This window comes from Taeniopygia guttata, chromosome 11 (genome assembly GCF_048771995.1).
Source record: "Taeniopygia guttata chromosome 11, bTaeGut7.mat, whole genome shotgun sequence".
Taxonomy (NCBI): Eukaryota; Metazoa; Chordata; class Aves; order Passeriformes; family Estrildidae; genus Taeniopygia; species Taeniopygia guttata.
In genome coordinates this window covers 3,710,778-3,737,631 of record NC_133036.1, presented here as the reverse complement: position 1 = coordinate 3,737,631, position 26,854 = coordinate 3,710,778, and the positions used below count along the sequence as shown (strand labels likewise).

The 26,854-nt window shown below is 53.0% G+C and overlaps 2 protein-coding genes across 4 annotated transcripts in view; one reads left to right on the top strand and one right to left on the bottom strand.

Annotated features, from left to right (window-relative positions):
* Positions 1-8: 8 nt before the first annotated feature.
* On the top strand, positions 9-7,126 carry SLC38A8 (solute carrier family 38 member 8). 3 transcript variants are annotated; one of them, XM_030282476.4, is made up of 10 exons: positions 9-2,726; positions 3,159-3,357; positions 3,572-3,725; positions 3,871-3,975; positions 4,273-4,330; positions 4,603-4,717; positions 4,850-4,997; positions 5,084-5,283; positions 5,449-5,500; positions 6,790-7,126. In XM_030282476.4, exons 1-10 carry the CDS (start codon positions 2,532-2,534, stop codon positions 6,884-6,886), a joined length of 1,323 nt encoding a protein of 440 aa, XP_030138336.4. In that variant the 5' UTR covers positions 9-2,531; the 3' UTR covers positions 6,887-7,126. The 3 variants fall into 3 exon arrangements, with proteins under 3 accessions (XP_030138336.4, XP_072790363.1, XP_041574493.2); XM_072934262.1 differs by having other exon boundaries at positions 4,847-4,997; XM_041718559.2 differs by having other exon boundaries at positions 4,603-4,997.
* NECAB2 (N-terminal EF-hand calcium binding protein 2) overlaps positions 6,956-26,854 on the bottom strand; it is a 73,294-nt gene continuing 53,395 nt past the window's right edge. Inside the window, exons 4-13 of the mRNA XM_002191161.7 lie at positions 25,319-25,344; positions 22,593-22,690; positions 12,229-12,365; positions 9,566-9,684; positions 9,369-9,448; positions 9,011-9,067; positions 8,800-8,912; positions 8,420-8,497; positions 7,958-8,049; positions 6,956-7,767 (exon numbers count right to left, since the gene is read on the bottom strand). Of these exons, the coding sequence (XP_002191197.5) occupies positions 7,739-7,767; positions 7,958-8,049; positions 8,420-8,497; positions 8,800-8,912; positions 9,011-9,067; positions 9,369-9,448; positions 9,566-9,684; positions 12,229-12,365; positions 22,593-22,690; positions 25,319-25,344 (829 nt within the window). The 3' untranslated portion in view covers positions 6,956-7,738. The remainder of the gene's footprint in view (positions 7,768-7,957; positions 8,050-8,419; positions 8,498-8,799; positions 8,913-9,010; positions 9,068-9,368; positions 9,449-9,565; positions 9,685-12,228; positions 12,366-22,592; positions 22,691-25,318; positions 25,345-26,854) is intronic.

Below are 26,854 nucleotides of genomic sequence, written 5' to 3'. Positions count from 1 at the left end.
AGACTTCTTTGGAGCACTAACTGGGCAGTCATGCAAACAGTGCTTGCTCTGAGTGAGAACAGAGTTCTGGAAACCTTCAAAACTCAGCAGCACATAAGGAGAGAGCTCTCAAAGAGCTGTATAGGAAACTGTCATGGGAATGGCACCTAACAGCACTATGTGGTGTCACAGAGATGAAAACCCAGTCTCCTTTAGTTTGTCCTGCTTGAAAGCCTGTGAATTGTCACTGGCTGAAATAAGGATGCAGGCACAAGTTTTCCCCCCTGTCCGTGCGGTACCAGTTAATGTTGCCATAATTGAAATAGCTTCTCTCTTTTCTAGTGAAACTGAGCTTTTCCCTGCCAAGTGCTTTCATCATTGTTCCAGATGAGCACCTTTTCCTAGGAGGCAGGAGCTGGTGGCTGCCTGTATTTGTGAATGGAATGGCAGCCTGGGCAGGTAAGCAGTGCGCACTGGGGTGAACGGTCCTGGGGGAGTTCATGGGCAGCTCTGGGCATGGCTGGAGAAGGAGGCAGCAGGGACAGCCCTGCTGGGCAGTCTGCACCCATCCTCTTAGGGCTTAGCAGCAGGGATGGGGGTGGGCTGTGGGAAGTGCACTGCAGGAGAGAACTTCGCTCCATGTAGTCATGAAGCCATGGATAGGGTTTGTGAGTGTTCTGCAAAAAAGATCAGGCAAACCAATTTTCCCTAACTTGAAGAGTGGTTGCCTTTTTCCAACATTTCTCTTCTGGAGGATGCACTGGAAGAGGCAACATTCTGTTGCCATAGCAGAGAAGGCATTGAGCTTTTGGAGACGCTAGTGGAAGATTCTTAGGGTTGAGAAGATGGTCCCAAGGCTGGGCTGCTTGTGCCATCCCAGTGGGGCTGGAGCCTCTCTGAACATAGCTCCATAATGACAGGGAGGGGGTTTTCAGCATCTTAGCTGTGACATTAGGGTGAGGACCATCATAGGACCAGTCAGCAGCAGCTGTGCAACCTGTCCAGGATGTAAAAAATCTTATCAGTAAAGGTGTGAAATCTCAAGGGCCAGACTTCAGAAGGGATTGCAGGTAGGGAAGCATAATTGTGATCAGTGTTTTTATTTGTATGACAAAGGACTGGCCATTTGCATTTTTGTACCTTCTACAGTCTTCAAAGGTAATAATGTGGAAAACATTAACAGCCCTTCTTCCACCTGCCAAGGGGACACAGCAGCAGGTAAAGCTGCCAACCCACAGGGACCCTCGGGTTATGGCTTGCAGCCCAGGGGCTGGAGCACCCAGATCAATGGGAGAAAGGGTGGAAATGATAAGGGACGGAGCCCAGAGCCACTGAGCAGAGAAGCTGTCTGCTGTGTTGATGTGTGAGATGAGATGCACCTGTTTGGTTTGAGGTTCTTCCATCAGAGGGAAACTGGAAAGCTTTGGTGGCACTTCTCAGGTTGGTGCTAATGAGGAGACTTGCTCCTCATCGCAGCACTAATGAGAGATTAAAGCTACACTGCAGCCTTGAAACCAGAATCAAGCTGTATCAAAGCACCAGTCCGAATTAAGAGCCTTTCCCAGTGGCTGGTATTTTACAGCCCAGTGGCCAATTTCTAAGTCGTAGAGGCCAATTATTTCCGAAGCCTTTGGTGTGCAGCTAATGAAGGCTTGGAAGGACCCTTCTAAGTGTTTATAAGCTCTGTAGGCAGCAGAGATGTAATGGAGGTGGCAGGCACAATTAGCCATCCATAATTCCTCCTAGCAGCTGATTAAAGTCTCTTTATCCGTCTTACCAAGATCAGAAGGGCACATATTTGGGAAATCAAAAATGCATTAGGGGCTGTCAGCCAACGCCAGGGCCTGTGTGCTGAGCCCTGGGGCAGTGGCCTGTGCCAGGAGTGGCACAGAGCTGCTGTGTGCCCCCCATGCTGGGAATGGGCCCATCATTCCTGTGGGGTGCAGCCTCCTCTGCAGCATCAGTTGCCCCATCCCGTTATCCTGGCATCCCCTTTGCCTGCGTGGAGCAGGGAGTGGGATGGGGTGGCTCCTCTCCAGTCTCCCCGTGCAGGAAAACACCAGTGGGCTTTTAGCTGCTGCGGAAACTCGCAGGGCTGCTGGCCTCATCGATGCTTCACCCAACGAGTTAGGGTGTGTGAGCTGCAGCTGCCTTCCTTCACCCTTCCCGGGGCACTCCATAACGCCCTTTGGTGGCAATTCCATGCCCGGGTGAACAGAGCAGGATGAGGGTGGCCTCAGTCTGCCCAGCCCTGTGGTGATGATAATTTCGGGGAAAGCGAGAGCAGAGCCCCCAGCCAGCTGCCCCGGTCCCGCGCTGGGAGCCCAAGGGGCGGCTGTGCTCCGCAGGAGCGCTCCGCGGGCCGGGGGTGCCGCGGGGCGCTGTGAGCAGGACGGGGCCGGGCTGAGCTCCTGCCAGCGCTTCCCACGGCCGCCTCCCGCCCAGCGCCCCCTCCCCGCGGCCCGGGGGGCGGGGGGTCCGCACAGCCCCGCGCCGCCCCCGGGGCCCCGCGGAGGGGCCGCGCTCCGCGCCCGCCCGGCCACAGCCCCGCGATGGAGCGGGCGGCGGGCGAGGCCCGGCCCCTGCTGCCGGCGCCGGGCGGCTCCGCCGGGCTCTCCTCGCCCGGGCTCTCCTCCGCCGGCGCCGTCTTCATCCTGCTCAAGTCTGCGCTGGGCGCGGGGCTGCTGAGCTTCCCCTGGGCCTTCGGCAGGGCCGGCGGGGCCGTGCCCGCCCTCCTGGTGGAGCTGGTAAGGCGGACTCGGGGGTGACGGGCTGCGGCAGCGGCAGCCGAGGGGCGCCGGTCCGGAGGGGGAGCGGAGGGAGGGGATGCACCTGCTCGGGTGTCCGGGGAGCTGGCGGGCACCCCCGTCCCGACCCCGCAACACCCTGAGGTTGTTGTTGCGGAGCCACCTTAGGGATGCCCTTTGCAGCTGAAGCCACACTTGTAGCTGGCTTATAACAGTGTAAATGGGTGTCCGCTCCCGTACACGACCCAAAACCCCAAACCTAAACCCGAAGTACCACGTGTGTCTCCATCCATTTGCTGACCTTTGTTACCCAGGGCCACAAGGTGATCTGGCTGGTAACCTGGTCCCTGGCCGTGGGCCTGCTGTGTCCTGCTCTGCTCTGGGGGCGGAGGAGGGTCGGCGTGGTGCTCCCTGCTGGCTCTGTCCCCGCAGGGCTCGCTGGTGTTCCTGGTCAGCGGGCTGGCCGTGCTGGGCTATGCCGCGGCCCGCAGCGCCCAGCCCACCTACCAGGGCGTGGTCCGCGCCGTGTGCGGGCCGGCCGTGGGGAAGCTCTGTGAGGTCTGCTTCCTCCTCAACCTCTTCATGATCGCCGTGGCCCTCCTCAGGGTGGTGGGCGACCAGCTGGAGAAACGTGAGTTGTTTCCCCTCGCTGTGTTTGGGACTTGGTTGGGGTCGGCAGCTCTCAGGAGTGAGGGGAAGGTGCTCCCACGTGGGCTGGGGTCACCCCCAGGGTTTTCCTGGAAATTCTAAAGACACGGGGCTCCCTGGTTCTGCCGTGGTGTGATGCTCCCGACCTCCCTGGGCCATCTTTGAGGGTGCAGCTGACCCCCCACTGCCTCCCACAGTGTGTGACTCCCTGTACCCCAAGGAGACACTGAGTGGGGCCCCTCAGCTGCCCCCCTGGTACGTGGACCAGCGCTTCACCCTCTCAGCTCTCTGTGTCCTCGTCATCTTCCCACTCTCTGTCCCCAGGGAGATCGGCTTCCAGAAGTACTCCAGGTACCACCTGGGCTATCCCTGTGGTGGCCCACCCCTAGGTACCCTGTACCCCAGGTTGCCACCTCCCAGGAACCTGTGGGGCCATGGGAACCCCCCTCCTCCCTTCCTCCTGGCTGTGTGCTGATGCTCTCCCATGCCCTGACAGCATCCTGGGCACGCTGGCTGCCTGCTACCTCACTCTGGTCGTCATCCTGAAATACTACCTGCAGGCAGAGAGCCTGCGTTTGACTGAGCCGCCCCAGCCCTCCAGGTAGGAGGGTCAGCCCCATGTCCCTCCTGCCCTGACCCCCATGGCCTGAGCAGTGACATGAGGGCAGGGCTGGAGGCAGGGCAGGGGTGGTGCTGGGCCCTGTGTGTGGTAGGGGTGAGCTGGGGACAACTCACAGTGGATGGTAACTCCCAGCCCCAGCTTTCACCCCTTTTTCCCAGAATCACTGGGTGAGAGATTCCCATAGTGCCATCCAGGCTGCGCAGTTTATGGCATGAAGGTTTCGTCTCCATGAGAGCTCATGCCTTTTGTTCTGTGCTTCCTCTCCACATGCCACAGGCCCTCCTCCTGGACCTCCATCTTCAGTGTCATTCCCACCATCTGCTTTGGTTTCCAGGTAGGTCACCCTGGCCCCTCTGGCCGCAGCTGCCAGGGCAGTGCTGGCAGCCCCCGATGGCGTCCCAGACCATGGGGATGCCATCCCTTGAAGGGCAGGTTGCAGGAAAGGGGACCTGTGGCTGTCACCAGCGGTGGCTGTGAGGCAGGACACAAACAAGTGCCTGGGAATGGGGCAGAGCGGGACAGGGCACCCATAGGTGGGAGAGAGGACGCTGGGGGTGGGAGCTGTGCCTGCATGGGGCCCCAGCACCATCCCCCCTTGCCTTGCAGTGCCACGAGGCATGTGTGGCCATCTACAGCAGCATGCGCAACCAGAGCTTCTCCCACTGGGTCACCGTCTCTGTGCTCTCCATGCTCATTTGCCTGCTCATCTACTCCCTCACTGGTAACCCCAGCAGCAAATTCTTCACTCCTCCTTGCCCTGGGGGTCCCCTCTCCCTTTGGCTCATCCATCCTCCTCAGAATTCCTCTGTCCTGCTCACTGCTCGGCCACCCACCCCCATGTCCCTGTCAGCAGGGCTCTACGGCTACCTGACCTTCGGTGAGGCCGTGGCGTCCGATGTCCTGATGTCCTACCCAGGGAATGACCCGCTTGTCATCGTCGCCCGCCTGCTCTTTGGCGTCTCCATTGTCACCATTTACCCCATTGTGGTGCTGCTGGGCAGGTGAGGGGAATGGTGACAAGCTGGGTGTCCCCCGAGCCGGTGCAGCTCCCCTGGGTGCCGTCAGCCCCCGCAATCCTCCCTCCCAGATCCGTGGTGAAGGACTTGTGGGCAGCCCCGAAGCGCGGGGCCGTGGCAGTGTCTGAGGCACACGAGCGGCGCAGCAGGGTGGCACTGACGGTCACCTGGATGGCTGCCACGCTGGGCATCGCCCTGTTCGTGCCCGACATCGGCAAAGTCATCGAGCTCATCGGGGGCATCAGTGCCTTCTTCATCTTCATCTTCCCAGGCAAGAGTAGGCACGGGGAGGGAGGAAAGCGGGAGGGGGTCACGGGTGCCAAGGGCATCGCTGCAGGGGAAGGTTTGGGGGCGCAGGGCTGTGCTTGTGGGGGACAATGCAGTGAGGCTGGGTGAGGGGTGCTGTGTTGGGGCTGAGCTTCCGCACTGACAGCAGGGCTGTGCCTCGTGTGTGTGACTGGGACCCGCAGCCTCGGGCCACGCAAAAAGTGAGTGTCTGCGTGCTCAGCGGTGGTGGGGGCAAGGGAGGGGGTAGGGACAGGGCCAGGGTGTGGTATCCCATGGGCCGTGGCCAGGGCAGATCCTTGGGGTCACCCTGGTCAAGGTGGGAACCCTGCCAGGAGGGGGATTTGCATGTGGAGGGAAGCGCTTCACTGGGGCTGTGCCTGGGAATGTCCCTGCATACCACGGCTGTGTCCAGGCATCAAGGAGGTGCCCGGGTACCAGAGTGACTTTAGGGGCAGAAGAACTGTGGGGTTTGGTGGCACTGGGGCACCCAGTGGGGACTGGGTGGTCAGGCTGGGGGTCAGAGAGGCAGGGACAGGAAGCCATCAGGTGTTCAGTGTCTGTTGTGCCAGGGCGGCGTGCCCCCATCACTGCTCCTCTCTGGAGGGGCTGGGGCACAGCAGCAGCCCGTGTCAGGGGGCTGACATGGTGCTGGTGAGTTTGGGTTAGTGTGTGCTTAAGCATGTCTATGGTGCCCCTGGGGGAGCAGCAGAGGTTGAGGGAGGATGGAGGTTATGTGGGTGGAAGCAGCAGCCCAGGACATCATGGTCTTGGTCAGGAGGGTGCTCTGGGGACCCATGAACATCTGGGGAGGGGTGCCAAAGTGCTGGAGGGGCCAAGGCAGAAGGCCAGCAGGGGCATCCAGGTGGGTGACAAGGGCTTGGAGAGGTCCCTTGGGGAGACCTGCCAGAGCATGAGCCCATCATGAGGAGAAGGGACGACGTGAGCTGGGTGATGGAGACAGTCCCAGCCTGCCCCGGACAGTCCGGGAAGGAGCACGGTGCTGAGGACCCTGCGGCAGAGCAGCAGCCGGGTTTGGGGTGAGTGCTGCATCCCAGGGGCTTAGTTTAGTCTGGGGCGAGGCAGGCCGTGTGCCTGGGGAGGGGGCAGCAGGGAGGTGCAGAGCCAGGGCTCCCTCCAGGCTTGGGGCTGGAGCCGGGGAGAGGACAGGGCATGTGGTGATAGGATGGAGCTGGGGTGTGTGGGAGTGGTCGTGCCGAGCACAGGGTGGGGGATGTGGGTCTCTGTCAGCAGGGCCACTGGGCACAGGCAGAATTGGGAATGATGGTGTGGTGGCATCTGCTGGCTTTTGGACCAAGGTTTGTGTGTCATTGCAGTGGACAGGGGACTGCTGGGCTCTTCAGCCATCGACTGGGATGAGGCAGGGGAGGCTGACCCTGCCGAGAGCCCCACAGCCAGAGGAGCTGGGGTACAGGGGTGGCCCGTAACTGAGGTCAGCTCTACCCCGGCACCTCTGCTCGTGTCGCTGCAGGGCTGCTCTCATCGCCTGGGGGGTTCTCTCCGTGCTCGGCGGTGCCTTCGTGTGCGGGCAGAGCGCTGCCCTGGCCGTGCTGGGGCTGCTGCGCTGAGGGACCACAGAGCCCCGTGGTGACCCCACCGCCACCCTCCCCGTCCCGCCCCGAACGCAGCCACATCGCTGGATCCCACGGCGCTTTTATTTGGCATCACCGTCCCCGTTGTACAGTGGCTAATAAAGACTGGAGAGGGCACTGGCAAGGGTCCAAGCCACGCACCCTGAGGGACCCCCACGCACGGCGGGGTGGGTGTGGGGTTGGCACAGACAGACACACACACACAGATGAAATACAGACCCCAGGAAGGAGGGGAGGCAGCCACCCTCACACCTACAAGGCACCAGCTGCAACTGTGCACATGCAAAGGAAACCCCTGGGGACCCCCGACAGCTGGAAAGGACTAAGGGGCACCTTGGGAGAAGGGAAACCCCTCCTCTCCCACCACCCTGACACCCCCCTCGGGCACAGGTCCCCATCCCTGCAGGCACAGCCCCTCAACCCCCCCCAATCTTCTCCCTGGGTGGCCCTGGGGACTTGCACAGACCCCCCCAAGCTACTCCCTGCTCTCAGGGGGAGCTTGCTCCAGCCTCCCACCTCCCACTCCCATCCCTCCTTCCTAGTGCCTGCCTGCCTGCCTGTACCCATTGCCCCCCCTCCCTGCCTACCTATGGAGGGTGTCCCCCTCCCCAAACCCTGCCAGCCCCTCCCTGGCAGTCCTTCTTTCCCCCAAGACCACTCCAGACCAGGGAGAGATGCCCCAGGTGACGGGGTAGCTGAGGGAGGACTCTGGGGTGGGGGACACACACATGGGAGTTTCCTTCACTGCAGCCAGGTCACACCGACACCTCTCCCAGGCACGGCCACCCCGCAGAGGGGACAGGTGCTGGTGGCCCCCGGCACGGACCGTCACTCTCGGCTCAGGGTGCACCAGGCAGCTGCAGGGGAACATCACTGCAGGGTCACACCTGCCCAGCCCCACATCACCCCGAATCCCAGCCAGCCCAGCCCAGCCCATGCTGCCCTTCACACCATGCCACCTGCCCACCCTTGTGCCCCAACAACTGGAGAGGTGCTGGCTGCCCAGGGGTCCCTGTCCCCCACCCTCTGGGGTGGCTGCCCTCCTACCTGGCACGGCCACGCTGGAGATGGCCTCAGGCTGGCTGAGCGTGTCCACCTTGACGTGCTGGAAGCTCTTGCAGGTGGCACTCTGCAGGTGCCTGCGCCCAGGTAGGAGACAGTGGGTGACACCCAGCCCCCCCAGAAAAGCCATCCCAGCCCCCCTCAGCACCACAGGCTCTGGCAGGGCTGGGTGCCAGCAATCCTGCTCACTTCCCCTTGTGCAGAGCACCCTGCCTTGGTTCAGGACACTGACCCCTCTCATCACCACATCCAAAGGCACTCCCAGGTGGGAGGTGCAGAGAGACCCACCCCAACCCCCCTGTCCTGTTTACAGGGACAGCCCTAAGACAGACAGACAGACAGACAGCTCCTCAGTCCTGCCATCAGACAGGGGACAGAGTTTGGGGCTCAGGTGTTCTGACAACCCTCCAAGCCTCCCAAAATAGGCTTTTTCATCCCCTCCCCTACCTCTTCCAGTCCTCCTCGGTCTCCCAGAACTCGTAGACAACGAAGGTGACCCCATCAGGCAGCTTCACCGCGGTGACGCTGGCAGAAACAGGGAGAGGGGGTGAGCCCCCAACATGGGGCATCCCCCTGCCTCTGCAGCCACAGGTGTGCTCTAGGGTGGGCTACCAAGGGGGCACCCAGCCCCAGCAGCCCAGGTAGAGGTAGCCCCCCCACACCATCCCAGCACTCCCCAGCCCACGCAGAAGCAGTGTTGGTGGCTGAGCATGACTACATCCCAAATCCTGGCTGCTTTGTCTCATTCCTTCACTTGGTCCCCCCTCCAGCCCATGCCAAGCCCCCACCTCCCCAGCCCCCGACGGGCAGCTGCTGATGGTACCCACTGGAAGCAGTCCCGCTCCCCGGCCACGCTCTTCAGGTACTGCTTCAGGGAGCTGCAGAACTCGCCCAGGTGCTTGTGTGACACCGTCATCTCGTTCCTCACCAGTAGCAGGTACTGCCAGGCCCCCAAACACAGCATGTGAGACCACAGAAACACAGTGACCCCCCCCAAATGTGGCTCTGTGCTGCAGGATGGTGGTGGGGCACACTCACCGTGCAGGCTGTGCTCTCGCTGTCCGACAGCCGCTGGTGCAGGTCAAACCAGAGGGTCTGGGAAAAGGGCAAAGGGAGCAGAGGGGGCGGTGGATGGGCTGAGGCTGCAAGGCCCTCTGTGCTTGGTGGGTTTCTGTCCCCAGCACTTGCAATGACTGTGCCCCCTTCTCTACAGGGAACCGACTCCAAGAACCGCTTGCACCTCCAGTCAGGACCCTTCACAAAATTCCCTGTGCTCCCATTGCAGCCAACGTCCAACACCACATCCTCATCCCTGCCCCAAAACAGCTGGGGCAAGGTTGCTGAATTGTCCCTGGGATGGCAGGACAGCCTCATGCAGGGAAATGCTGGCCCTTACCTTGTCCTCCAGCTTGCCAATCAGCTTGGCCAGCCTGTTGATCTGCCCCTCCAGCCCCTCTGCCTTGGTGTCAGGGGAACCTGTGCAGAGCCAGAAGACACTGATGGAGTGAAGGGCACCTGCAGGCACCCCCTGAGAGCTCTGTGCTCCTGCTGGGACTTGAGTGCTCCAAGACACCCCAGGCAGCCAGCACTTACCAGCCTGGAAGTTCTTTCCTTGCTCCCTGGAGACCATCCAGGTGGTGGGAGAGTAGCTGGGCACAGGGTTGTCATACCAGGTGTCACTCAGGCTGTGACCATCCTTGCTGGGGTAGTGTCTGCAACCAGAGAGCACACAGGGTGTCAGGACACAGAGGGCATGAGCCAGCCTGGGGAGCCAGCACTGGAGCATCCCATCTGGCAGCTCTGCAAATAATGCCAGACCCCTTGGAGAGCAGCAGTGCCCACACTGTGCCCAGGCAGTGCAGGTTTCCTTCCTGCACCACCGCTCAGCATCAGCCAGTGTGGGGAGTGGGTCAGAAACAGAGGAATGTCAGTGGGCTGCTCCCAGCAGCCATCACTTCTCCATCTGCGTATGGAACAGCACAGCCCCCCTGGCACCACCAGCAGCCTTCAGGGACCTTTTCTGTCCTACTCAGACACCTGCAATACGGGGCATTCGGGCCCCTGAAGCTGTGCCCAGCCAGCTGCACCTTACTGGGGCTGGTTTTGCAGTCCAATGGCTCTGGTGGCTTTCAGAGAGGAAAAGCTGCTGCCACCCAGAGTGCCCCTGCCTGAATGGCTGCCCATGAGCAGAGGCTGTGTATCCCACTGACAGACTGCAGCTGCAGTTCTCCTGGAGAATAGAAACACAACCACTGTAGCACTGCCTCCAACATGATTTCGCTGGGTCTACAAAGCCCATTCGGCTTGGAGGTTTCTCAAAGCTCCAAACAACTGTCCTGAAACACTTGCACAGATGGAGCATCCATAATCACCATCCAGCATCACATCCTTGGTGATCCTCCCAGGACCCTGTTTATTTGCAAGCCAGAGAGAACGCTAAGATCTGCCATCTTCACAAGGGCTTGCAGCTGCCATCCATGTGAGTGAGATGGGAATGACCCTCTCCTTTCTTCTCCACCAACAGGAAGCCTGTGCCACAGAGGGAGAGGCTGAGCAGCTCAAAGGATTTCCAGTGTTTCCTTCCAGCAAGAGCAGCTCTGTGCCAGCTGACTGTTGACAGATGTGTCTGGGAGCCCTGGCTCCTCTTGGCATCTTCTGTTAGTCAAGCAGCTCCCAGCTGGATAAAACATGCCGAGTGCCCTGGAGCCAATGGGCACCACACCAGCCAGCATCTCCCTGCCCTCCTGTCCCTCCCCTGGCACCTGGCTCCTCCTAAGCACAATTGCTGGGTTCTCTTTCCCCAGCTACCTCATAAATCAACCAGCATGGGCTCCACCATAAACACAGGAACATGATGTGCAGATCTGGTCCCAAAGAACATCTGCAAGATAAGGAAGCAGGAGCAACAATAAAGGGTGCAGGAGCATCCCTTTGCTCAGGCTGTGCAATTATACCACTGCTGGTCCTGGATTATCCCCTGTCAATAGACAGGAAATTAGGCAAAAACAGACAGAGATTTATTTTAATCACAATTTAATGAGGTGTCTCCATCTTGGACCTTTGCCTCCACACTTTGTTCTACAGCCCTTTATTTTCCTGCTTTTTAGGCCACCTCTTTGTCTTCATGCAGATGCAGGAGATAATTTTTGTTGGATTTGTTTTTCTTTTTAGCTATTATTTTAACAAGAAAACAACTGCAATACTCCCTATTATAATCTGGGCCCACACATCAACTATTAAAAGCCAGCAAAGTCTTTCATGGGCTCTAATTGCTCTGCCTGATGTTGGGTTTGTTTCCTCTTCATTGTTTTGCAGGAGCTCCTACTTCTTTTTGTAGAAAGTTTGCCACAAAACAAAGAGAAGAAAGGGATGTGAGATGATAAAACCCACAGCATTCCTGGTAGAAAAGCTGCTGGGATGGTGGCAGAGCTGCCCAGGTCTCTCTGTGCTCCACCGAGTCTGTCTTCAGAGGGAGCTGGGATTTTCACTCTCCATGTGCCCACCCATGGCTTGGGGAAGCCAAAACATCCCCATGCAAGCATCCCAGGCCTCCTGGCTTGAAGGAAGGGCAGGAGAAGGGTTGGTCTGACAAACAGACGGGTTTCCACGGCACCCTGTCCTGGTTAGAGCTGTGACATGGCACTCTGGGGAGCTGTGTGACACTGACACCGAGGGAGCTGTGCTGAGGCTGCTGGCAACTCCCCATAGCTCAGCCAGGGCAGCATCGGGAATCTGGATTGTTCTGCTCTGTATTGCCCAAGCTCGGTGGCGTGTGCTGGGCTGCTGCCTCGGGGACTCATGGTGCTGCCTGGCCTCAGTGCACAAAGGCATTTTCCCTCTGGAGCATTACACCCGCCGAGTGCTCTGGCAGGAGGGGCAGCATCCCTGGCACGGGAATCTGCCCCTGTGGGCCGCCCCAGCTCAGCTCAGGCGGGTGCCTGTGCTTTGCCCTGGGTGGGTGCAGTGGTTTGGTTTGCACCCAGGCTGCCCTGCCAGGAGCTGCCCTGGTTTGCATCCCCACCACAGCGCTCTCCTTGGGGGGGGGACCCCGGGCACCGCAGGAGAGGAAGGCACAGGGCAGGAAAGAGCGGCAGAGAAAAGCCCCCAGAGCTGGGGAAGCCGGGAAGGGAGGCAAAGAGAAAGGCCCAGCTCCCCTTTGCTCCTGCACAATGCTGCTGCGTTTCCCTCACCCCACAAAAGCATCCTCCTCCTCCCCTTCCATCCCCCCGCACCAGAGGAGGCAGGATGCCGCAGACCTGGCGGGGTTGGTTTGCTCGTCGATGGCATCCACAGCGCTCTCCACGGAGCTCAGCAGGGACTGGGTCTGGTTCGCCGTCTCCTTCAGCAGGAAGCGGGTCACGAACTGCTCCACGTTGGTGCCGCTCTCGTACACCTGCAGGGGAGCACGGTGAGAGCCAGGGCTGGCCACACAGCACCCCGGGGTCCCGCCAGTGCTGCCCCTGGCCAGCATCCCTCGCACAAGCTGCTCTCCTCCCACGGCCCCACGATGTAGGGAGGTGTTACCCAAAGCCCGCAGCTGCTCTCTTTAGCATGAGCTTAAATTACTTTACTGTTGCCTTGCAGCCAGTGGGTGCAGGTATGAAAAGTGCATCCTGTGCTTTGGAGATCTTTGCTCAGAGTTCAGTTAGTCCTCAACAGCATGGCCAGCCCAGCACTCGGGTTAAAGGGGTTTGGCATGATTCACAGCACTCAATGTGCTCTTTGACAGAAGCTCCCAGGGTGAGGCATTCACATACCCTCTGAACAGAGAGAGACACAGCTTTCTCAGCATTTCTCCTGAGAGAAGCAGAGAAAAGAGAATCAAAAGAATCCTTATCGCATTCCCTGCTCCTGTGTTTGTGCCCATGTGGAATGTGGTATGGAGATCATTTACCCAAGGTGATTGCTTGATTGGATTCTGGTGATGGTTGTTTGGATTCATTGACCAATTGGAATCACATGTGTGTTGGGACTCTCAGGAGAGAGTCATGCCTTTTTTAGTTAGTTAGTTAGATAGTGATAATTGTTGTTAGTGTAATATAGTTATAGTATAATACCGTATAATAAAGTAATTAATTAGCCTTCTGAAATCATTGGAGTTCAAGCATAATTCTTCCCAGACAGTGGGGGCTGCTTTTACTGGTACCAGGGTAATAAAACTTTTTCAAGACAGAACACCTAAAAATATTTTAATAGAACAACTGATCTGCATGAAGCACCCAGGGCCCCTTTCCCAGCACAGCCTTGCTGAGCCCTGCCCATGGCCCAGTCCTGCTCCTACACCTCCTGACAGTCACCAGCACAGGTGGGACACTGGCACAGACTGGTTCAACACCACTCCAACCAGCTCAACACCAGCCCAAGGCCAGCCCAGTGGCCACTGAACTCACCAGCTCTGGCTGAAGCCAACCACTCAGCATCACAGCTGAAAACATTTGCAGTGAAAAAAAGGCTCCCAGAAACCCAGGCTCAACAACACCACTTTTCCCCAGACCCTTTCCCACCCATCAGTGCCTGCTGGGACAGCACAAAACCCTGCTGGGCAGCCTGCTCCTGTGTGCTCACATCTCCCGGCATGGGACTCCTCTGGGAGGAATTAATGAATTTTTGGAGCTATGAGACAGGGATGGATGCTCCTGGCTCTCTGCATTCCACCAGCAATGACCACACTCATGGGACTGGAATGGTCCCAGCACCCCTGGTTCTCTGAGCATGCAGCAGCACAACATGAGCACCCCAAGCTCCCCAAAGCAAATTATTCCTGTTTTATGGTGACACTACTAACAAGGGTTATTTCCATGGCAACTGGAGCAGCCCTGTGGGAACCCAGAGGGCCTTTATCTCCGCCTTTATCTCCTGTATTAAATCATAAAAGAAGAATGAGCTGATGGAAGGAACCCTTTGGGGGAACTGATCACAGAGCTGATTCCTCACCCCTGGCTTGCTAGGGAAGCATTAGTTTCTTGATGCTCCTTGAGCATCCAGTTAGCAGCAGTTAATGACTTCTGTCTAACACAAGAAAACCTGCTCCTCTCCCTGTGCAGCCACAGTGTTTCTGGGCCATATGCCCCACACGGTGATCCTCAGGAGGTGGTGGTGCACAGTGAGGCGATAGTGATGCTGAAGTTGTGAGAGGATGTGTAGTTAAAGGTTGGATTTTTTATTACCTAACCACAGCCTATAATCTTGGTTCAGCTTTAGGAAAAATCAAACAGGTGATTCCCACATTCATTTAAATCAGTTGAACTCCCTACATGCAGATTCAGTGGATGGGTTGATGGATGGATGTTAGGTACAAAGCTCTTCCAGCCAGTGCAGAGATAATTGGAGAGTTTGTGAAGATCTGATGCTTTCTGACAGGCCAGTAAGCCACATGGATCTGAAATCAAAACAACAGTGATTTTTTTTCCTCCCACTTAACTAACTGGCCATTTGCCAGGCCAGCTGTGACATTTGCTCTCAGGAGCTGAATCAGAAATTCACATGCTTAGAGGTTTTTTCAGCAATCCCTCAGGTTCTCCTCTAGCATGTGTCTTCTTCAGGGTTGCAAAAACAAACCATTAAAAGGACCAGCTATAAAGGGATCCTTCCCATTGTCTTATTAAAACATTTGTCAGACTATCCTAGTGAGATTTAATGAGGTTTAGTCTTATTAATTCCACCCTGAAGAGTTATTTCCTCCTTGCTTAGCTTGAGAAGTTAAAATATTTATGGAGATCATGTAATAATTGCTGCTCAATGGAGCTGCTTTGTGCCAGAAACTCTTGCAGATCTCCAAGCCTGCTCTTTCCCATCCATCATTTCCAGACAAGCTCTTTGCTGAACTGCCTGGCCCTGACCTCTGCAGCAGCAAACAGGGGCCGTGAGTGTTTGCGATGAGCAGCAAGTGTGAAAACATCATTGAAAGGATGGCCTTGAGATTTCTGTGCTGATGGCTCCCAGGAGAGCCTCAGAAATCGCCATGATCTGACAAAGCAGGAAATGAAACAGAGACATTCAAAGCAGAGAGAGGAGTGGGAAAAGGACAACATGCATTATTGGGGAAATACTGCCCAGGGCTGGGTCTCTGGTCAGCTGGCTGAGGTCCAAATCCCAAATCCACCCTTCTCCTTCACATCACAGGCTTTTCATGTCCGCAAGGCACCTTCCCACACACACTGGCAGCCAACAGAGGGGCACAGTCTGCTCAAAGCCCCACCACAACTCTTCCAGCTTTTGATTTCCACAGGAACCCACCCAAAATTGCCCAAATTCTGGCACAGATTAATGAAAACACCCCTAGGATGTGTTATGTGTGCAAAGCATAACTGGGATTTTGATGCTGTTGAGTGCTTGGATTTTCCAACCAGTGCCAAGTTTCCCTCACCAGACACTGGCAAATGGATGCTTAAAAATGGGCTCTCGTGGCCATGTCCTTGTGGGTATCGAGTACTGAGGAATGAGAGTTTTAATGTTGCTGAACACCTTAAAGCTTCTTTGCTGGCATTTTTAAAGGTCACTATTCAGCTCATTAAGACTACAGGATGTAAAATATAGATTATTTTGCACCACCCACGAACTTGGAGACCCACTGTGACCTCCCCACATCTTCCCTTTGCCTCACAGGGCTACAACCTGACCAACAAGGCTTCCCAGTGCTGGCTTCCAGCAAGACTGGCCAAATTGGATGACAATTACCACGCCTGGGGACACAGATGACTTCTCCAACTGTTAATAACCACAGTCCAAGCACACCCACAGAGTGATGCTGCCGAAATGAGAAGGCTTTTCAGTAGGAAACCAAAGGCAACTCTGTTTCACCCACACTTTTCCTCCAGCTAAAAAAGCAAAACCCAACAACAATCTTATTGCCATGCCATATAACACCCATCAACCTCATCCCAGGATGATGGGAGGTTATCTTCCACCCACCCAGCCCTTTAAAAACCGGGCTTGTGTTGCACTGTAATCTCTGAGTGGCTGATTTAAATTCGTTGCTCATAATTGCCTGTTTGCTTCCAAGAGATATTTTCTTATAATTAAAATAACACTCAGACCTGCCTCTTTCTCCCTTCCCTCCCCCCGACTTTTAAATCCCTTCCAAAGCAGAGACCCAAAACTGATTGCCTGGCACATAATCAGTAGGAGAAACCTGAGGAGAACAGGCATTTAAATAGTTGATAAATGAAGGAATTACCATATGAAAGACCTTCAGCCTTCCTGAAACAGCTCTAAAAAACCAAATGAGACACCTGTTCAGATTTAAAAAATGACAACAACATCATATGGATTTGAAAAGTTTTTTGCTATAAAGTCCTCCTTCTGCAAATCTCAATGTTGGACTCTTCTCATCTCATGCTTACCTTGGCTGGTCCTGAAGGTCTCCTGCCATGGACTCTTCCCAAGCAATTTATCACAGGACTTCTCTATTCTCACTATCAGAGATCCTCCCTGCTGCACTGGAATCCATCACTTCTCGTGCAGCCGCACGGGTGGAGGGGCAGGTGTCTGCTGGCCCACACAGGGGCTGTGCTGCACCTCCCCAGGGTCACCTGTGGATCCAGAGCTTTCTGCCCCCTTTGCATCCTGTCCACTCACCCAGCAGGCTCGGAACAGGCTGGGAAGTGTGGCCTCCTACTTCTCAGCACCCTGGCTATAATCAGCCTTTTGTTTCACACATGTTCCTAATTAGCTGTATTTAGTACCCACAAGGCAGCAATTTGATGCATATTTTATTTCAGTTTTCCAAGGAAAGTGCAGATTTTGTTTTCCAAACAGGACCTACTCAAAGGACCCTGCAGATGTAGCAGTGTGGGATGGTCAAGCTGCTGAAGGCTCAGCCTGGCTGTGCCACATGCTCATGCTTTGACTTGCTCCCTCCCTTCAAAGCTGCTCTCAGACTGTTTGGCAAGACAACAGTACCGACACCTTCACCATACAATTTATCTAAATCCCAGGAGTAATAGACCTAAAATGGGAGGGAAGAGGCGGAAAACCACGTCCTACAGGGAGGTCCATGAGAGCTGGAGCCAGGACAGCACAAGCACGACCTGCAGAGAAGATGCTCTTCCTTTCCAGAGAGAAAGGAATGAACTTTACAGCAACAGACCAGCAGAAGAGCAGTGAAGGAGGATCTTAATCTAAAAATAAGTTCCAAGAGAGACCTTAAGATTCATCTCCCTGCCAGTCCCTGCTCCCCACAGTCTGGCAGCCCAGGTGGATCTCCTGCACAGCCCTGCAGAGCTGGCAAGAAAATCGCTCCGGATGGCATCGCACGGAGAAGCAGAGTTCTGGGCTGGAGTCTGAGCAGAAAAGTTGGGGAAAATTCAGTTCTTGCAAAACTGAAGCAGCACATTCTGTTTTAATTTGTGGTGCAATATTTTCTTAAATCAGCTTCAGAGAAGAATTGCAGAAATATTTTCTGAGAAGCTAAATGAGCACCTCCTTTCCTTTCAGATTGTTCTTCATCTGTACATTTCCATAACTTTTCTGAAGATCAGCATCTGTTTTTTGATATAGAAATTGACACATAAATTGTTCAGAAGTGTGTCATTCAAAACACACTGAGAGTTGACTCATCCTTTACCAGTTCACTGCCCCATCACCATGCTTTTCTTTTTCCAGCCACAGCCATGCACATGATTACATCTTTAGCAGCATTGTGGGAGTGTTTCAGACCTGGCTGTGCTGCTCTGCAGTGACACCTCATGGGCTTCAAACCCAGACCAGAGGTCTTCAGCTGTGGTTCATTTAACCACCATGAGGCAAGGTCAGAACATGAGGTCTGTGAGCAGCCTTGAGCAGCTCACATTTTCTGGGCTGGGCACAGCCCAGAACTGCCACCACTGTGCTGCTGTTCCACCCTGCCAGGGTCCATCCCCTGACATGGCACAGCCCTGCCCCAGGAACCCGACACCCTCAGTGTGAGCACCAAGTCCAGAGCAGGAGAAAACCTGCTCAAGTTAAATGAAAGGCTGAGATAAAGGGTTAGCTGGAGGATGGGAGGAAAATTTTCTTTTTGAGGATTATTTCTAGCGACTATTTTATCTCGAGGTGTCATCATTCAAAAAAGAGCAATATCACTTTTGGCAAGCTTAAGTTTGGCAGGTAAGAATGCAAATAAGAGCACTTGATATTGCTGATCTGAGCTGCGCTGTAAAACAAAAAATACCATCCACCATTTTTAGCATCCAAGACTGCTGGCAGGTGGTTCTCACTCTGGGGCTGTAACTGAGCTGCTCAAAGAAGCACAGTTTGCAGTTTGCTGCTGGGGGCTGAAAACTGGGGAGACCCATGGTCAGCCTGGCACCAGCAGCAGGGAGGGGACAGGGAGGGGACATCTGCTGCAGCACCTCCACGAGCCCCAGGAGCCCAGCATCTCCTGTTCACTGCAATTACATCTCAAAAGGCAGACACAAGAAGGGTGGATTGCTGCAGGAACATTTTAACTCACAAATATCTTGCAAACCTATTCACCTGTATGTAGATAACTCTGGGCTCCCTACTGCTACTGGAGCAACAGCAGCTGGTATTGAAGGTCAGTGCACTCAGTTTTTTATGATTTACATATTCTCACATCTAAATAATGAATTTTAAGGGGGAAATGCATTTGCAGCTGCTTTGGGTACAGTGCCAGTCCATAAGAACACATGTGGTGTTTGGCACTCTGACAGGAGAAGGCTCTCAGGGGGTGTGTGCTGTGTCACCACCTGGTCATATCTCCTCTCCATTAAATGTCCATTAAATGAGATAACTGAGAGAGTGGCAGTGGAGCTGTCAGTGAGTAAAACCCTTTCTTTCACATCTCTTTGCTCTCTCTCCAGAACCAAAGGTGATGCTGAACACCAAGCAGTGGCTGGTCCAAGGCCACCCTCAGATCCTTAGCACTGATCCATAAATCCTCCCTGCTGTACCCTACTCTTCCCTGAAGCCATTCATTCTGGCATGTGAATGGGCAGCTGCAATTCCAGCTCCAATTTTGGGTAATTTTGCTTTCCAAGCACTCTCTTTCCATCTGGGAGGGGGCATGCATCAGTCAGTCACCAGTGCTGCTTGGACCTGTCTGTTGCCCAACAGAAGCATCCCCAGGAAGGAGTGATTTGACTTTAAATCTGAGCTGCTTCATCCTTGAAAATATTCATCATTCAGCATTTTTTGGATTCTTTGCAGCTTGCTTGTAAAGTTTGCCTCCCCACTCAAGGTCAGCCTTGCTGATGCTTCCATGGCCAGTCCTGCAAAATGCTTAATTGGCAGAAGCTGGAAGCAGGAGCAATCCCAGTGCAGCTGGCAGTGGGAGCTGGACCTGACAGGAACAAGGCTAATTGAGCCTCTCAGGCTCAAACCCCCACAGTTATTTTACCAAGCTAAGTCACATTTCCTGGGGTGTCTGGGTGAGGGTGCGTGGTAAACACCACCTCTGCCATGCCCAGGCACCTCCCCTGTCACCCCCAAAGCTGACAGGGATGGTGGAAGCATCGGGTGGGCACTGTCCCCTGAGGCAGGGGGCTCAGTGACCGAGGGCAGGGACAGCACCACCCTGGCTCTGCTCTCCCAGCTCCCACACACCCCTGGCACTGGCACAAACCACCTCCTTCCCCGTCATGTTGCTTTTGGTCTTTGCTGACAGTAAAAGAGAGTTATATAGGAACGTCTCCTGCTGTCAGCTTTATTTAGAACCCAAAAGTTCATTTCCTTTCTCTCCAATTTAACTTTGCATTTCCAGTTGTCATCGGCAGTCATTTCAATGCGACACGGACATCACTGTATTGGAAAATAATTACAATGACAGATTTTGTTTTGCTGTGTGAGACCTTCCACTACTGAATCTAATTACTGCTGATACTTTACGAGCTCCTCCAGCACTAGATAATTGCTGCTTTCTCTTTTTATGACCAAGAAATAATCAGTTGTCTTTTAAGGTGGGAAATATAAACAGCAATTAAATACCATGGTTCTCCATGCCCTCTTGTCAGCTGGCACCTCTCAGAAAGACAACACAGAAAAAGGTTTGGTTTCATTAGTTGTTTGCCCCAAATACATTGAAAAGGAGGGAATAGGAATGCTCCTAAATGATTGATAGTTTTCTCCAGCTTAGGAAATGTGTATTTTATGATAGAGAAGCAGGAGCAGCTAACAAGCCAAGCAGTTTGCTCAGAATGCTGAGCATCATCACCCAGCCCTTTGCAGGACCTGGCCACAAGAAAAGGCATAGGGACAGCAAGAGGCTTGAGTATCAGGGGGCACACAGCTACACTTAACTCTACCAAAAACCTGCTGCTTTGGTCACCTTTCACCTCTTCCAGTGTTTCTAAAAATATCCATTAAATGTATGAATCTTTTAAACATCCTGCTACCCCATCAGCATGGGACCCTTGGTTACAGCATCACATGGGGAGAAGATGGAGCAGAAGGAAACTCCCCCATCCCTGAAAGTGCCCAGGGCCAGGCTGGATGGGGCTTTGTACTACACTGGTCTAGTGGAAGGTGTCCCTGCCCATGGCAAAGTGGTGGAACTTGATGAGATTTATATTCCTTCCATAACAGATGTATCCTGTTTGAACACTGGAGACACGTTTCTCTACCACCCACAAGCTTCTTTTCTGTTGTTGTTTTTTTTTTTTTTTCCCCTGCTTCTTTACATGAACAAAGTGCCTGCCTTTGAATAATTCATTGATGAGGTTTGTACCACTTTGTTCACAAAATCACAGTGGGGAGCAGTGTTTTTCATTAAATACTTCTTTGTCACCTCCTCTCTGTGATGGAGTCTTGCTCTGCTTGCTCTCTTGCCAAAAATCTGCCAGGCAGTGAAGAGCAGCACACCCCACAGGCTGATGAAATGAGGGGGTGGGAGGATGCTGGGGCAGCTCTCCCTCACCTGGCCTGGGAATTTGAGGTGTTGTGATCCTCCAGTGTCACAGCAGGGAGGTGCCTCCAGTGCCCCAGATCTCCCTGTTTCTCTCCACTAAGTCATGATGCAGGTGACCAGCTCAGGTTTAGGTGGATCACCGTGACCTGTTGCAATTAAGGCAGGTGGCTCCTGCCACAATTTGCTGAATCAAGGAGGGAGAAAGGTGTTCTTCTTATGAGTGGATTTGGATTATGAACAACCATCCTGCTGCTGCTGCAGATGTCTCATGGAAGGTGATACTCAAATGCTTAGATGCCTAATTTATAAGCAGGGAATAGATCATCTTCCTCTTGCAAAGTGTTAGGAAGAATTAGTCATATATATTCACATCACATTGGAAAAGCAGTGGTGGAAGGCATCACGAACAGCAAGATGGAATGAATTACTAAGATCTCTATTAGCATGTTAACATTTATTTAAAATACATATTTGGCAAACCTGATGGTCATGAAAATTGCTAATAATGAATATAAATGAGACATGAACAGACACAGGAACTTAATAATAAAAAATTTGTGTTGTTCTGATTTTTTTAACCCTTTCATAATGTTGATTAAAAAATCACTAACACTTCAGACAGATCAGTGCTTGGCCAAAGATTTTTGTTTTTAATTTATTATGGAAAGACATCAGCATGTTAAATATATGACTTCGCTTTCCATGCTGCCTTCCTCAGAAAAATCAAAATGGATGAATTTTGATCAAGCAAGGAAATCAAGCTCTTTACTCAACAGCAAGAGGGGAGAGAAATTTGCCATTTCCCATTCTAACTCCTGAAATTTCTTATCATTGTCACTTCTTTAATGTGGAGTAATTTGAGTTTCTCTTGTCGCTTTAAAGATAGATGGAAGGGAGACTTCAATGTGGATTGCTTGCAGGAGAACTGTAGGTGGATTGGGAAGTACTTACAAATGTTTGGAAAAAGCAAAACCTTCCTCCCTGGCTTGGCCCTCAGTGTACTACCTTGCTGCTCACCAGCGAAGAGAAAAACTGCTTTTTATTCATTGTGGCACAAAACAACAATGCAAATGTTGTGGAAGGTGGAAGTGGGAGAAGGGATTGATTCTCCTGAGGCAATAAATATCACTGATACAGCCCAGTTGCACTATTAAGTGGTGTGGAAGGACAGGAAATAATTTCAAAGGAACTAAAGCTTTATAAACACTTCTCTCAGACTGGTAAGACAACAAATGAGTGGTGCTCCTCTCAGCAGGGATGTTTATATGAACATCAGCTCAGATTTTATAGATATTCATAAATGAACTTCTTGATCAGTGTCACTCTCTATAATAGTCCAGTATCATTAACACACATGATGGGTTTTTAAGGACTTAGGCCTACTTTGCACATATAAACCAGGTCATTATGTCTCAGTTTTGGTGTTTGCATGATTCCTCTGCAGTCCTTCGAACACACAGCCCTCTAGTTTCTCATACAGCAGCTTCACACATGGCAGCTGTGTTTGGAAAGCAGGTTGCCTTCCAAGGTGGAAGCTGGATTTAAAGGCAGCTCTATAATATGAAGTTTCCAAAAGCCCTCTCAGTGATGCTGACAACAACTCATGCATTCCAAACCCCACCTGAGGGACCCAGAGGCTGTGTTATGTGCACTGCAGGAGGACACAGCACTGCTGAAGAGGATGAGGACCTTTCAGATTGATGTGCTCTGTTAATGCAACTTTTAGGCCACTCACCCTGAGCTTGTGAAATGTGGGGTGCAGGAAGGAGCACTCACCCGTTTGGTGTAGTCCATGGCCTTCAGGATGGAGAGGTTCAGCATCTCCAGGGAGGCCAAAACATCTTCATAGTCTCCCATATGGTCAGCAAAATAGTCTGGGAAAACCAAGAGAAGCATGATGGGAACATGTTAATGTAACTTGAGGCTACTTGGCACAGCAAGATCTATTACTGGTGGTAACATAGACCTGAGAGGTTGGCTCCAGGGATATTTTTATACTCTATATCCTCAGCCAAAGTCACATTTTGTCCTGCAGGGATGGGAAGTGGTGTGATTCCCATGAAGTATGGGACCATTGCACAAAGGAGATGTAAGACCCAGTAGCTCCCATTGAAAATAACTCCTCAGGTTCTTTTTTTCTATGCCTACTTCTGCATTTGACTGTATACGGTCTCCCTCCCTCCTACTGCTGGCATGGAGGATGGGGTCTCAAAAGAAATCCCCTTTCCATTCCCTTGGCATTCTTTGCCACTTAAAGCATCTAAACACCTCCCAATTCACCCCATTTTATATGAGCTGAGACTGGCCTTCTATCTTTCCCTATGTGCCTATCACATTTACACCTCAGCCCACAGTCACAGGTTGAACAAGCTTTTGAGAGTAAAATATGCCTTGAAAGGAAGAGAACAGAGCTGCAAGCTGGGCCCCAAATCCCGTGTTCTGCACAGAGAGGGAGCCACACATTCCCTGTGCCATCCTTGTCCTTTCCCTGTTTCTGGTGATTGACACAGAGTTCAACAAAAGCTGTTCCTTAAAAGCCACCGGTGCTGCTCCTCAGCACCAGGACATGGAGTTTCACACTGAGGTGACATCTCTGTGAAGTGCAGCAAGACATAAACTTCAGGAAACAATCCCACTAATTAGGTTTTCTTGGCTTAATTAGAAGTGCCTATAGGTATTTATAGTCTGAGAACATATCCAAAGGGAAGAGGAATTTGGCAGAACCGGAATGTCACAGCATGACTGACAGCAGCTGTTCCACGATAAGTAAACAGCTTACTCTCATTGCAGTGTGTTTGGTTTTTCCTTCCTGCTTGGGAAAGAAAAACTGAGCAGATCTGATAGGTAAAGATATTTTCTAAGTCTGAGATAAAAAGCTGGACCCATCCATTTCAGGAAAAATGAGCTGTTGTGGGCACAGCACAGCCCTTGAGACTGACCAAGGAGCACATGGGAAGAGAACAGAGTTGACTTTAACAAAGTATTCAGCTCTGCTGCTTTAGCATTTCTTATTCATGTGAAGCTGCAGGGCTCAAGAAATAACTTTTAAGATGCTCTCAACATTTTATAACACACAAGCCATTTCAAGAGAGACACCACAGCTCCCATTTAGACAAACTGGGGGTTTATGTTTAAGACTTGGAAGAGAAGTAAGCAAATAAATCACAGGCATGGGCAGGTGTTCAGCAGATAACAGATCTAGGCAGGAGCTTGTGCTGATCAATCCTTTCTGTGGCTTCCCCTAGATTTCCCCAGGAGGTGATGGGTTTATCTCCCTTCTCTCCTGGCAGCTTCACCCCTGGGAGAGGCAGCGAGATGGGATCACTCTGGGTGACAGCCATGTAATTTCCTGATTTTATCAGAGTGATGGAGAAAGCCACGAGGGGTTAAACAATGCCATTGTTACCCCAAAGCAGTGGGGGTCTGATTTCTTGGGTCAGCTGGCAAGGAGACCTACTGCAGTAAGAATGGAGGGATGGGAACAAGCCCTTCATATCTTCAGCAAACAAAAGGATTTTATGGAAGTCTTCGTTTCTTGCATACCAAAGCAAGGACAAGCAGGAATAACCAGTAGAAAGGGAAAATGTTGCTTTTGCTGCCAGCTTGGATTCTCAAAATGGTGTGGGCAGGGCTTGAGTACACCAGGAGGAGAGAAACCCTGGACAATGTCCTGGTGCAGCATGGCCAGAGAAATCTTTAAGGCATCAGGAATAAGGAGTCACTGCCTGGGGCTGGCACAGGCACCCCGTGACCCCATCTCTGTCTGCACAACCCACTCCCAGCCTGGCTTCCAAAGGCTGCAATTAGCTGCCAAATGGTGAAGGTAAATGGTGAAGACCTGCTGAGGTGGCTTCGTATGCTCTTCAGGAGGGAAGGAGAAGAGATGGATGAGTTTTCTGCAAGACCACACACCTCTCTATCCATCTCCTCCCAAAAAGCTGGGGTGTAGGAAACATTTCCCAAGCATCCACAGAAAAGCACACCTGAGTGAGCAGGTCACCTCCTATTGAAGCAAAGCCCTTCAGAAGTCCCAGCAGGAAACATTCCCTTTCTGGTCAAGGTATGGGACAAAATATTATCACAGATTTTCTGTTCAGCCTTTGATTGTGGCAAGCTGTGGGAGGTGCAACAGAGGTAGTGCACCCCTCAGGCGGCCTGCTGGGAAATGAAGATTTGCCTAGGGAGAAACATGTTACAGGTATTGCAGAAGGATGTGGGTTTATTGAACTTCAGAGCAAAGCTGGAAGCCACGACACCTCCAGAAATTAAACTCCAGCTTGTTATTGAACAGGCCCATGTGCTTCACTTAGCTCTGACCCCATTTGTGTTGCAAGAAAATGAAAAAAGTTCTGCCAGTTTTCCTGTGGAATGAGGAGCAGAGCAGCAGCAGGGCTGCGATCCCCCCGCTCCACAGCACAGCAATCTCTGCTGGGTCTCATGCGACCTGCGGAGGCCCCATGCACACCGTGATTGCCTTGCCCAAAAGGAGGGACTGCACTCACCACACAGCTCCTTGGTGTCCACATTGCTGGAAGAGAGGGAGAACCAGGCAGGGAGCAAGCAGGAAAAAAGAAAGAGGAAGAAAGAAAGACAACTTTAATGTAAAGCACAGATGAAGGCTGCAGTTAGAATTCCCACACTCCAGATGCCCTCCTGCAACATTACCCACCCCCTCAGCATCCCCCAGCCACCAGTGGGGACAGCCTGTGGAGAAGAGCAGGGTTGGTTCACTCAGGGCATCTTCAGCATCTGTGCAGCTGGAACAAGTTCACAAGTTATTTTGGATGTTCCCTGAGAGTGAAATGGGTACTTGTACATCCCCCTGAGGGGGCACCTTTGCCAAAGGGGGACACAGCACACTTGGCACAGCAGCTCCTCTGACTTCCTTACAAACATCCAGCCTGGCAACGCCCCAGTGAGACACTCGATATGGCACAGGAACGTATTTGTTCCCATTTACTCTGAATAAAAATTTGCAAAATATACTTTTCTCAATGGACCAATTCTCCTAATTCTGCCCTTATGAAGAAGCTCTTGCCCGGGACTGCCTCCAGACAAAATGGCACAATTACTTCTTAACACGTGAACATTTAGTTTACATAGCAACATCTCAACAAATAACCTGCTTGGGAAATAAAAATTGCTGCTAATCTCTTTGTGCCTCCTATTCCCACACAATCATTAGTGCCATTCAAGGACTGGAATAATCCCTTAATAGAATTATATCTTATCCATCCATTTATATCCTGGGAAGTTATTTCTTTACCTAAACTCATCCCTGCTCTGGCTAACCTGCCAGCATAAGGGGATTAGGGCTTTTCCTGACAGCACCCTCCTGCAGCCCTGCCTTGACACCCAGACCAAGGCAAGCACAAATGCCTCGGGCTCATGAGGTGCTGCCTGAGCCACCCCCTGTGTCCTGCTGAAACAGAACGTGGTGCTGAAGCACAGCCCCTTTGGGTAAGTGCTGCCTGCCTGGGGAGGAGAAGTCACCTCCTGCCTCGGCCCCTGGAGGTGCAGGGCACGCTGCAGGGGTGGCAGCCGAGAGCTGGCACAGGCTGCAGCTGCCCCTCTGCAAAATGAGCTTTTGCACTACTTTATCTTCGTTCTCTTGGAGACTTATCTTCCTTAAACCCTGGAATTACTTCCCTGAATCCCACAAAAGCCCCTGGGGGTGCTGCTGTGGGCTCAGCTTCCCTGACTAGATGTTCTCCTGACCAGACCCACTGAAGGCACAGATGGAAAGCTCTGTGCACCAGAGCCACTCCTGATCCTGGAGCTCTGGCACTGCTCAGCACTTTGCAGCAAGTGATCCCCAGCATGGAGCAGCAGTGCAGCAGCAGAGGAGTCCAGGTGAGCCCCCAGCAGATGCATTTCCAGCACCTGTGCCAGCCCCAGGACCCTGGCTGCTTGTTCACCAAAGCATACAGCCTGGGAAGTCAAAAGTTGCTTGCAGTCACGTGCACAAGGGTAGTTTTGACAACAGCATCACCCATGAAGTGTTTCAATAATATTTTTCAGAAGACAGCTATTGTTTA